Source organism: Anabrus simplex, chromosome 8, assembly GCF_040414725.1.
Source record: "Anabrus simplex isolate iqAnaSimp1 chromosome 8, ASM4041472v1, whole genome shotgun sequence".
Classification (NCBI taxonomy): Eukaryota; Metazoa; Arthropoda; class Insecta; order Orthoptera; family Tettigoniidae; genus Anabrus; species Anabrus simplex.
Genome location: NC_090272.1, coordinates 231,789,309 through 231,802,385, shown reverse-complemented (window position 1 = coordinate 231,802,385; position 13,077 = coordinate 231,789,309). Strand labels below are relative to the sequence as shown.

General features: G+C 39.6%; 1 protein-coding gene across 1 annotated transcript in view; it reads left to right on the top strand.

The window, feature by feature from the left end:
• LOC136879388 (glutathione S-transferase) overlaps window positions 1-3,015 on the top strand; it is a 35,786-nt gene extending 32,771 nt beyond the window's left edge. The window contains exon 4 of the mRNA XM_067153204.2: window positions 2,716-3,015. Within this exon, the coding sequence (XP_067009305.2) occupies window positions 2,716-2,883 (168 nt within the window). The 3' untranslated portion in view covers window positions 2,884-3,015. The remainder of the gene's footprint in view (window positions 1-2,715) is intronic.
• The last annotated feature ends 10,062 nt before the right edge of the window (window positions 3,016-13,077 follow it).

Sequence of the window (13,077 nt, the reverse complement as noted above, 5' to 3'; positions counted from 1 at the left end):
TTGAGATCTCTCTTCATCTATCCAAGGTGCACAGTTGCAGGTCTTCTTCGCAAACATTCCGCTTCAACCTTCTTGTTTCTGCGAAGCGAAAATAGTGATTTTCGTACATCAGTTTCTTGTGTTCAACGGGACTTACTGACGTAGATTCTAAATCGTTCTTCCACATGTAAGTTGTCGTAGTGGTTCAGCATGCAAATTTTGCGAACAGTGGTTAATGAAAGCCACTTCTTACCCCCCCTCCCTATTCAACCATAAATATACAGCTTTCCTCTTGTACGCAAGATCTACGGTGTGTTTCATTTTCTTCTGTGGACTGTAACTGGTAGTATGTCAGGTAACTGCGACGTCGCTTCACTCGATTGACATGAATCAGACTCGAGGCCCCGTAACACTTCTCGTACCTGGCACTGGTGTGGAGTTGAGGTGTTGCTGCTTCGACTGTCACTTTCGATATCACTATTTCTCTCCAGTCTTGACTCCCAGACAACGCTGGAACCAATGGGATGATTTTCAATTGTCTGCCTCCGTAGGGTGACTGTTAGTGTTATTAGCTGCCGTCCTCAGGGGCTCGGGTTCGATTCCCGGTACTACCAGAAATTTAAGAATGGCAGGTGGGCTGGTATGTACATGCAGCTCACCCACTATGCCAGAAAAGAGCTGCACCGCTCCGGCTCCATGGCTAAATGGTCAGCGTGCTGGCCTTTGGTCACAGGGATCTTGGGTTCGATTACCGGCAGGCTTGGTAATTTTAACCATAATTGGTTAATTCCCCTGGTTCATCTTCATAATCATTTCATCCTCATCACGACACGCAAGTCGCCTACGGGTATCAAATCAAAAGACCTGCACCAGACCTCTCCGGAAACCACACAGCATTTCATTCTCAATTAGTTCTATGACATGTCGTCTCATCTCCTTTTCTTCCAAAGTTATTTCACGGGAAGAAGAGAAACCTTTTTCGCACAAACTCTACAAAATTAGCCAGATTCATGACTGCTCTCTCAGAGGAACATGTGTTAACTGCCAGCTCAAGGTAATACGCTCGCCTCAGCTGGTCACCAGGGCTGTTCATGTCCAGCTGTTTTTGTGTTTATTTCAGAACCTTACAGCTCGAAATGGCCCCTAAATTCTTGTACATTACTTTCTTATGGTCCCCATATCCTCTCAGCGAAACTGTATTGTCGGTTTCGATGTGTCCGTATTGCTAGTTGGATAAATTTAACCGCTCATGTGCACTTTTAATGTGTGTTGTAACTTTTTGATGATAATAATAAATAAAATCATGAATAAAGATATATAAATAAAATTACTCAAAACTTAATAAAATTAATAAGCATAATTAACCGAAATAACCGTAGTATGGGCGCCAGAGTTCACCAGAATGGATCCCTCGAATTTAGATAAGAGCATGATAAACTGTACATCCCAGGGCGTGTACATAATGCTGCGTACTGGTACATCTGCTGCAGGCCTTACCTAACCTCCTGAAAACGACTAATTAGGTAGGAACTGCACCTAGGTTCATCAATAACACTAATTCTAAAATAGCTAACTATATTCTTAACAAATTCCGTGCATGAGCACTTCATCAACATACAACATTATACATATAATACACACATAAAATATTGCTGGAAGACTCCATATTTACAACAACAACAATAATGAAAATCGTGGGAAAACGAAAGCGAGAACTAAGCTACCATTTGTAGATGGTCCGATGAACAATGTACATACATGTAGATAAATACCCTTCACTGTCTCTATATCAATTCGACTTACCGATTCTCATAATCGGCAGTTATCACATCACACAGATACTGTACCTTGTACTACTGTGTTCACATATTTTAACACTTGTTGTAAAGTTATATACACACGTCTGTCGATCCTCAACATAAATTTATGGAAAGTCTGAGATAGCTTTCACCAACATATAATGGTAGGCAGCCACAAGTGCTACAATACTTAATGCGCAAGCACTCTCCACATCAGCCACTTTCCACGAACATAACAAGACTACGCTCCACGAACGTTTGAAGTCCAGTCCATTGCAGCCGTGTCACTCCAGTACCGTGTATCAGCACCACTTCCTTCCCGTACAGTGCGTCAGTTGCAGTTCTCTTACACAGTGTCACTGGTTGTAGTTATTTTCCTTCTCGTTCCTTTACAATCACCTTTACAATCACCCTTACAATGTCACTGGTTGCCGCCGTCAACCTTTATAGACATCAACATCCCCCTCCTCTCAGATGATACGTCTGGATTGGTCCTGGCCCACCAATCATAAGTGATCTCTAGTCACGACCTTGCTCCCAAGAGATAAACAAACTCTGGGGTATATTCCATGAGTCACCAAACTTTCCTAATACAACAACAAGCTCATCTCATCAGGCTGGGATATATACATGACTCATGAATTTCCCGACACAAGTACATCACAACAAACACTGGGGTAGCCATATGACTCAACCAAATTACCAGAGTTATTAAAGCAACGTTTTCCCACTCGTGCAAAACAAATTACTCATACATACATATGTGGATATCTTCCAGCTTACCAATATAAATGGCAAAATATACAAATGAAATACTGATAATAACAATGATAATAATAATAAATCGAATACTGACAATAATATCTCTAACTTCTACATATAATTCGGGGGTGTGATATATGTACTATCACAGTGTGTTGTATTCTTTTGATTGCAGCTCACCTGGGCAGATGTTCACTTCGCTGGCTTACACGAATCTATCAACTTCTATGCGGAGGACAATGTGGTTGGGAAATATCCGCACCTCCAAGCTGTCGCCGACAAGGTGTACGCAATTCCTGCCATCAAAGCGTGGATTGCAAAGAGGCCTGTTACAGACCGTTAATTCTTCGTGATATACAACTTTGTATATTTTTTACTTTTATATACGCAGCAGCCCATCATGTAATCCACATCGTTCGTGAGAGATTTGCACTTCATCATTTTCCAGTGAAATAGAAATTGCTTTATTAACTTTTTCATTCTTCTCCCTGGACGATTTCCCCGTCAGAGTGGGATCCCCAGCTTGGCAGGTTCGATGCTGGCTCAGTTCGGTCGTATTTGAAGGTGCGCAAATACGTCAGCCTCGTGTCAGTAGATGTACTGGCACGTAAAAGAACTCCTGCGGGACTATGTTCCGGTACATGAGCGTCTCCGAATACCATAAAAGTAGTTAGTGGGCTGTAAAGCTAATAATATGTTTATTATTAAGGTTATATAAAACAAAGGTTGTATTCTTAAAGGAGAGCGCAGACTTCTTGGCACATGTAAAACTAGCTCTAAATAAATGTGCCGTGCGGTGGGTGGAAAAGGAAATATTCACTCGCTTGTACTATCTGTTAGGTCATCAGCCCAGAGGCTGGTTGGATCAACAAATGGCAGCACCGAAGGCTATGCAGCTACAGGGAAACCACAAAACCAATTGCAGAGCCCGAATGAGGCGTACTAGGCGAGATGAGGAGTGAGGTAGTTTGCCGTTGCTTTCCTCACTGGACCAGAAGGTGCCACTGGAGCACAATACCGTCCACAACACTCAGACACTAGTTGTGCTCCAAATGTCATTACTCACCACCACCCATACCCCAGCAGCTTCCATATTGTCACAGCCATGGATGAGACTGGGACTTCGGTGGAAGCTACACTTTGCTCTGGCCTGTGCCAAGAGACGGATACAAAAATACTGCATCCATCAAGAAATGGCAAAACGCGGGCTTGTACTATTGTTCCTACAAAAAACATACCCATCACTCTGCCCAGAATATTTAACAACCCAAACTGAAAACTTGAGCATCAGTGTTCTTGAATCAGGACAGACTAGAAAGCTGGAATATATCCCTGGAGACGAGAGTTTCTATATTGTTCAGTCTATTGCAGACCTTAACCTCAGCAGTGTGCAAGTAACTACAGTACATTTTGTGATCGGGAGCAGAGAATTGACAACAGTGCTCCACTTCTGTCTATACTGTGCTTAAATGAAAAACCTTTGACACCCCAAAACAGGCACTAAATATATGATTGGACATCTAATTTTGATACGGCTGACTACAGCATTCCTACTGAAGTCGTTGTACCCAATCTTAGTCAGATCGGAGATTAGCAGATGGAAAGGATTTCTTGTGAGTTCTGTTGAAGTATCTGCTTTGCAGTACCCTCCAGTGATTCCTTCACACCCATCACAACAACCTGTTTAGGACATTTCATAGTCTTAAAATGATTACAAATAAACACTTCAGCCTTTACGCAGGTAGATAAGTTAGAAGAGGATGTCCTGTATTTTCAACATACGTTTGTTTCCTAGCAGGAGCCATGTTAGTAATCTCTTGATGCAATGTATGTGCATATAAATATTCATATTTCAGTACAATGCAGGTCACATGTAGGTTTCAGGTTCGCAAATGCCGATAACTTGTAAAATGATTGGTCCGTAATTGCTAGCCACACTCAATACATGCATCATTAAAACTTTGGACCACATTTGAATTATTGGTTTAATTCAGAAAGTACATTTTGAAGAGCATGGATTTCACTTGCAGTCCAGTTAGGGGCGCTATTAAAAGGTCTAGAATATATCTGTTTTGCCTGCCTCTAGTTTCATATAAATAGAAAATAACGAACTTTCATCTATTACTTGCCTTATCTGCTGTCATGTTTCTTCATGCAGACTCTGATGATTTGATTTTCTTTATGTGCTTTCATCTGGAACAGACTTCCCACTATATTTCTGCAAATACCTTTCATAATAGGGTTGGTAAGCTGGGAAAGATGAATACCACATGCCACAAATATCTTTGCTGTTTCAGTAAATATACATACATAGGCCCTATATATTTCATGGATTTGGAGAAGCCATTGCTCGCCAATGAATTGCTATTACACTGCACCCTTACTACATTTGAGTTCCTTATTCATCACATGTTTTGCGCTAGCTTTATGCTGCATAACATGATTACGTCGATGATTTTAATCAATTCTCATGGATATATCACAACCATTGCACCTCAGAACAGACCCGTCGCTCTGAATACCATCTGCACTAAACTGTTTAGCACTCACGTATTTTCTCGGCGATCATTTTCTGTTTCAGCACACTTCGTACTAATACTGACAACATAGGCAAATGGCAGACCCCACACACAGTCAAAGCGCATTCTGAACCGTCGTCTACGTAATACTAAGAAGGGCGGCAGACAAGCAGCTGATGGAGAACGGTAAGGTAATAGTTCAACAGTCACGAAGTTCATACTTAAGCTGCCGATTAGTGCATTATAGGGAGCCTACGATGCTAGTGGCGAATTGCGGAACTACGTAGAACCAAGCTTAACAGAAGAAACATTCAGTTTTCTTGTTCAATTTCTGTAAGAAAAATGCAGCGAATGAACCAAATAAAGTATTAGAAAAGTGCGAAAGGTAGTGACATTAAGGAAAGGTGCAAAAATGAGCTTGCATTGAGAAGAGGTACAACTAAAACACAGTTAGGGTTGTTCATTTTATGTCTTCTTTACAAGACCAGGTACTTAGGGCATTTTAATAGCGAACAAGTATTTTGGTGCAGCACCTAAAATTCCTAGTTCTTGTGATAATGTCTGCCGCCTGCGGTAAGACTTTTCTTTCTTTAGGAAATATACTGCTGTCATTACTTCGGCAGGTGTGATGACTCAACTGTTATAGCGTGGTAGTTTGTGGACCCGCCACTGGGAGCACTGCAAACGTCGGTGGCCAACACGTGCTGGAATAGACCGGCAAACCATGTGTTGGAAAGGGCGGGATATGCTATTGTGCTAGATATTTCAAGTCAACAAGTTGAATTTCCTTTGCTTTCAGTTCCTAAACTCAGTTCATTGTGTGCTGAGCACTTGAAGCACGTGTGTTATGTGGCCTGATTAAATTAATAGTTCAACATGCCGTACTGTTTTGTGCCTGGCTGTAAGTCAGGCTATGGTAGAGTAGTTAATGGTATAAAATTATTTTCACCACCGAAGGATAGAAACAAATTTGAAAAATGGGCCAGAGCTATTCCACGAAAGAAATAATAGAATTTGTCAAGTTCATTTCTCTGATGATTTGATAGTAAAATCAGATAACTTTATAGTGAATGGTGAAAAAGTGGTTATGTCTCGTGAGAGATGGAAATTACGTCCAGGAGCAGTGCCTCACATTTTCCCTAATTTGCCGAAATACCTTTCAAGTGAGATTAAGTTCCGTGAAACTCCCAACAGGAAAAAAGAATCTAGACACCACTAGGAGAAGAAGAACGAAGATTGAAGACGGGAGTGTATCAGCAAGTGGAGAATTAAAAGGTCAGTCTAATGTTGATAAAAATTTGGGTTATTCTAGTGTGCTTTCTGATGCTGAAAAGACAATATTATCGCTCAAAAAGGCGCCTAAAAATGCTAATCGAAATTTAAATCGAGCTAGATCCAGTCTAAACTCAGCAAAATCAAGGATCAATTTATTGGAGAAGCAGGTTAGAAATACACAGTTCGAAACTTCGATTGAGAAGTGTTTAGTGAACCATTTGGCTGGGTACGTTGTTAAGCACTCTTCTAAATTTATTAAGTGTTCGCCCTGTGTCCATTCTCATAGTACATTTTCAGTTCTCTCCGAAATAAAAGACTACGGTTCAAGCAATAATGAAGTGTTTTTAACACGCCCTTCGAAAAGTGTATGTGACATTCTTTTCCAGGCCGAGAAAGTATTTAGTGAAAAACTGAACTCAAAATCGATGTGGAGCGAAATATTTTTTGATTGTATCGATTCTATAGACAAAATTTCAGTTGATCCTTCAGGTGCTGGCTGTTGTCTTCAACATGTTATGGATATAATCCCCAGCCTTGTTTATCATTATCTGAAGTGCCGATTTTTCTTCAGAGTGAAGGAAATCCGGCGAGATTTACAATCTCGAACATACTCCAAATCTTCACGCTAGCTTTCGAAAGTCCAGTAACCGACAAACTGAGATGGTAAGTAGAGTATTACCTTTAAATAGTTCATGGGTGTTTTTTAATATGCTGGGAGTTGTGTTATTTATGTATATATACACTCGAGTAACTTGTGCTTTTCGCAACATGTGATGAAAGTCGTAGCTCTTATTTCCGTGTAACTTATGATATTTTTCCATTGTTCTTTGCCGTGGTATTTTAATTGTAATCTCTCATTTTTTAAATATAAAAAACAGTGTATATACTTATCAGTTACGGAGTAACACGTTTCCTGTTTCACCATTCCTAAGACCAGCTGATAGGTATTGTGGAGCTACCAAACTCTAGCGCTGCCTGGCGAGGCGCGCCTGAACTCGATGAGTCATCACACTTGGTTCTTATATTCGTCATGCTTCGATGTTTGGACTTGTTTCACCGGGTATGTGGTTCACATGCCCACGGTCGAGGCATTACGACTATTGAAGCTAAAAGGACCAAAAATTGACCTCTGACGCATTTTACACATTTTTGTGGGGTTGAGAGCCTAACCTTCTGCTTACCCTTAACTATCAGCCGTCAATGCTTTATAACTGCAAACGATGGCCGCTATGTTCGACTGTTGGGTCGGAGGAACCCCGAGATGAATGCTATGGAACTCGATTCGGCGTCTGTAGTGGCTGCAGGACGTCATGTGTCCAATCAAACTGTTAATGATAGATTGTAAGATGCCAGTCTACATTCGCGAAGGCCATAGTGAGGTCGAGCTTATACACCTCGACTTCATTACAAATAAGCAAGGGATAAGATTTTGATGACATGTCATCTTTTAATAGTTCATAACAGACATTGCTAACTGATCATACTTCCCACGTTGTAGAAATGCTCATTTATTACGTCATTTTTGTCATTTTTTTTACAGTTTGTATTTTTAGGGCATTTATGCGTTATTATTTGGTCATTTTATAGATTTATTAGACTATTTTCTACTTTTTGTAATTGTTTTACACGTTTGAGGATTGTAAAGCATTTACGCGTGTGGTATTGGATATTATCGCAACTTTAAGGGAGAATCCTACGCTTTGTCGTTCACCACTTACTTCTTGGAAATGTTCACATTCCACGAGAGAGACCTCCAATTGCAGAAGTGTCTTCCTCGTGAAAAGTCAAGATTTTCTTCTGAAGGGAAGATCTTCATTGGGGTAATCATACGAATGGGATTAAAAATAAAGGGTGCAGTTTTCTGCGTTGTAGTAAGGACGAAAAGGAGAGGGCATATAAGTCTCTGGTAAGACCCCAGCTAGAGTATGGTTCCAGAGTATGGGACCCTCACCAGGATTGCTTGATTCAAGAACTGGAAAAAATCGGAAGAAAAGCAACGCGATTTGTTCTGGGTGATATCTGACAAAAGAGTAGCTTTACAAAAATGTTGCAAAGTTTGGGCTGGGGAGACTTGGGAGAAAGGAGACGAGCTGCTCCACTAAGAGGTATGTTCCGAGCTGTCAGTGGAAAGATGGAGTGGAATGACATTAGTAGGCGAATAAGCTTGACTGGTGTGTTCCAAAGTAGGAAAGATTACAATATGAAGATAAAGTTGGAATTCAAGGGGAGAAATTAGGGCAAATATTAGTTTATAGGAGGGAGAGTTAGGGATTGGAATAACTTACCAAGGGAAATGTTCAATGAATTTCCAATTTCTTTGCAATATTTAAGAAAACAACAGATAGGGAATCTGCCACCTGGGCGACTGTCCTAAATGTGGATCAGTAATGACTGACGCAGAGCAAAGCTCTCCGGGCAATGTAAAGACGTAAAATCGTAAACCTTGTTTTCTTGACTTGGCAAAAGCACACAAACTTTTTGTAATGTCTAGAACACAAACACAAGCTGTACCCAATCGATTAGTAAATTGATTCTAACGACTCATTTTAAAATTTATATAATTCTTAGTAGTTTTAGGATCATTTAACTGGATTTTTGCCGTCATTTCTTGATCATTTTAAAACATTTTTAGGTCATCAAAATTCTGGCCCTGCAGATGAGCAAGCTTAACCTTGAAGTGCGACACGGGCCCATTTGCCAAAATAAAAATTCGGAGAAAACGTAAAACCTATAGCATACAGCAAGTCGAACTAACGAAATATATTGTCAAATTATATGAACAAAGGGATTATTCATTATTTCGTATCAAAGACCAGACGTACCACTACTTCACACGAGAGGGAATTTACAAGACACGTTCTCTCAGATTATTAGCCACAACTCCTATGTTACTCTTGAAAGACTTCTCTCAACCTCAGTGGAATGAACAACTTTCCTTGAAACACCATGCCTCGGGTCATTGTCCTTGCCATGCTCTCAATTGAGAAGAATATGGTTGCCAGCATCGAGGGGTTCAACTCTGAAGTCATCGACAATTAGCGACGTACGGATTTAATTTTCTACCAGTGAGTAAGTACTACACATCCTCTTCTTCTCGCCTCTTACATAACACATGAAATGACGTATATCTATCTGTCGACCTGTCCAGTAGCGGCAATTGGAAATTAGAAGTGTGGTGGGGGGGGGGGGAGGGAGGGGGGATCAAAACATATAGACAACGAAAAGTCCTAAAAGCCATACCCCATTTCATTTACTACTACATTGAAGAAAGGAGGAAATCTGTAACAGCACTAGGAGAGCGCTGCGTCATGTGAGGAAAAGGGAGAACTACGGACTTGCTTATCTTTGCCTCCGAAAAGAAGACATCTTATTGTGTACAGACATGCTATTATCACAAATTTGCCAATTTTGGACTTACACCACTTGTGTTCTGCACGCCTCATTTATCTCTTGACTACAGTAGCCTTAGTGTATTTTGCTATTTTACTTACCTCTCATAAAACACGTCTTGCTAATTAAATGTTTAATTACATAAACTTAGGCTACGTACGCCTATTTATGCTATACAATTCGTAGATACCAAAATATTCTGGTTCATTGCTGTTGCATAAAAACTGCAAAAACGTGTAACTAAAATCCCTTCAGAACCTACCACATAGGCCTACGGCAAATTTTTAACCGCGCGCGCTATGAAAGTAGTTCGACTAATTTCGGGTCTGCTCGATGTAACCCGTGTCTACCGCTGGCTGTTTTTTCTGTTCCTCATAGTCCCTGGCCTTGCGCACCTTCCTCACGTCTCATAGCCCCGCGTCCTCAGTCTAGAAATTGAAACCTTCCCTGGTTTTGCAGAGCAACAGACTGTTGATGTCAATATTATCGCGAATATACAGAGCTAATTACAGGAACAGGCTCGTAATAAACCATTTTACTAAGACTTACCTATTTCTAGCGGGTTAACGCACCGCGCCTGTTATTAACGTGTTCTTATTGTGATGAATGGCTCAACAAGCAAATGTAGCGACAAATTGAAGTCCTAATTCTATTGCAGCCACTTATCTGCACTAGATGCCCGTATTGTTGCAATGGTACAAAACACTCGTTAGTGAATGGTACAGGAGCTATTCTCATATATTTTTGTGAGTTTATTCTTTTACTTTTGTTTCTTACTTGATAACCGTACTGGAGTTAGGCCTACGGTATTTGCGAAGTTTGTTAGGTAATTTATCGTAGGCTATAAGAGAAACAGCAATCGACTTATTAATTACAGTTATGCGAATATCTCTACAAGGATAGGGTGACCAACTCTAAATTTTCAAATGGAGGACAGACTCTTAATAAAAGGAGGACTTTTCATTAAAATGTTCTAAAAGGGAAGTCAAGTATAATTTTAATATTTACATACAAAATTTAGTATTACATACCTTATAACTGTTATGTTGATGAAGATGCTGAAGTTGTAGCTATTTTATGCTGATACTTATCGACTGCACTCACATTCGACAGCAAAGATGAATTATTTTCTTGTAATAAATAATTGTAAAACTTTCCACATGACATGTTTTGAAAGTTATACTTCACTATTATAATACCCTTAACCGACTCGGTCAGCAAACGGTTTCTTTCTTCTGACCACTGTGTATTAATCAGGGAAAACACTCTTTCAACGGTTGCAATGCAACCTGGAATAGCGAAATAAAACTGACAGGTTCTAAGCAGCTCACAAAATGTTTCAATGTCAGGGCCATATTTGAAAAACTCACACTGCTTGTCTAATGTTGTATGTTTATCGATTTCGGAACTCCTAGTGTAATTCTGAACATTGCGAAATTGGTCATAAAGTTTAGAATCCTCTATCTCCACACTTTTAGATTGCAAATATTCGAGACAAGGAAGAACATCTTCAAACTGAATGTCTTCCATCATAGGGTTACACCACCTTAACAGGTATTGAATGCACGTTTCATGTTCTACAAATGCAATGATTCTCTTTCGAAGCCATTTTCAGTGACGGATTTCAGAGACTTTTTGACTTTAAGAGGTATGGATTTCTTTGCCATCCTATCATTCAGTATGGCCAGAGTTGAACCTAATATATCACAAACTTCTGCTATAGAGAGCGTTTCTTTTAAAATGTATGAAATTTTGTTGTGAAAAATGTGCGTAGTAGAATGAACAAACCACATGTAAAGCTCAGAAAACTCGTTTCAAAAAAAAAAAAAAAAAAAAAAGGACCGAATTATAGCAGGAACAGAATTTGAAGGCTGAGAAAGAAAATATGACAGTGTTAGAATTCTTTCTACTGCAGGAAACAAACTTAACCACCTTATTTAACTGTGACACAAAAGCTGTTCATAGTTTATTTCAACAAACTCGCAGAATTCTTCGAGTCGTTCAGTGCAAATTGTATACATATGGAAATAATTGAAGACTTTTAAAATTATACTCTCTACGTTAACTGGCAGCTCATCAGCACCTTGTTGGAGTGCATGTGCTGGGCATCCAACCCCGATTATAGGTTCATTTAATTTGCTTTTAAGTGCTGAAAATACGTTTTTGCCTTCTCTACGATTAACCCCTCCAAAATTTACATTTGCATTGTCTCCACTAAAAGCAGCGCATTTAGCAGAAATATTATGTTTGTAGTTCTAAGACTTTAGTTTGAATACCATTTTCTTTATAGTTGAAATATTGTATAACAATAGGAAAAAGCTTCAAAGCCTCATGGTTGCTAGCAGCGGCGGCCGGTCAGTACGTGCTACCGGGCTCCAGCACGTAGCTTGGAACTGTAAGCAATATTATTTATGTACAGTACAATTATCCTGGTGCCTTTTCGTTGTTTTGAGTACGATATGAATTTGTGTTTTGTGAAAATCAGGACGAGATCTGTCGAACACCTAGCGCCGTTCTCCCGGGGAACAAACTTTTCGACTTCCAACCCAATGAAATACAGACTTTAAGACGTTTGCGTCGTTCTTGTAATATAATATAGGGAAGGAAAAAGGTTGATGTTGATCTGAGTGAACCAGTAATAAGAATAAAACAAATGTATTATCAAGTTAAAACATTAGATCGTCATGTTATGACTAGGGCCTACAGTCTTCAAGAGCAAATCACACATGCAATACCTTTTTAAACTTGGTATTTTTACAGGCAATATTTTTCACTGTTGAGTCATTGGTTCTATTCACATATGCCTTTATAAGGGCTTTGAAATACTTGTTAGTCAGTAATTTTGCATAGCTGTTACATATACGTACACTACATTCATTCAGCCCTCCAGCTGATCCTTCTGAGGATCATATGACAGTGATGACTTGATGGAAATTTCATCAAATACCAGAGAAATAACCTTCTCCTCCATTCTCATTTTCTTGGTTTTTATTTCCAGCAAGCTTAGAACCATTTTATTTACTCCAGGTTCCACTTGAGCATTTTGTAACCAGCTTCCTTATGACCTGGTACTTGGCAAAGAAAAATGGTCTTGCATGAACTTTTATGACTTTGGTGAACAATAATGCAAAGCTTTTATCAGTACTCGAATATCTTCGACCCTGAGCTTTACGGTCCCCTTGGTTTAGTTGAAAATTTATAAAGTTGTGAGTAACACTGTTATCAACAACACTTTTCTCACAGTTACACTTTGACTGATTTTTCTGCAGCACACACAATTTTCTTCTCAAACTTTTATTCACTGATCTGTACTTGGATAGCAACTTCTGAGAATTCCTATATTTCAGCATTAA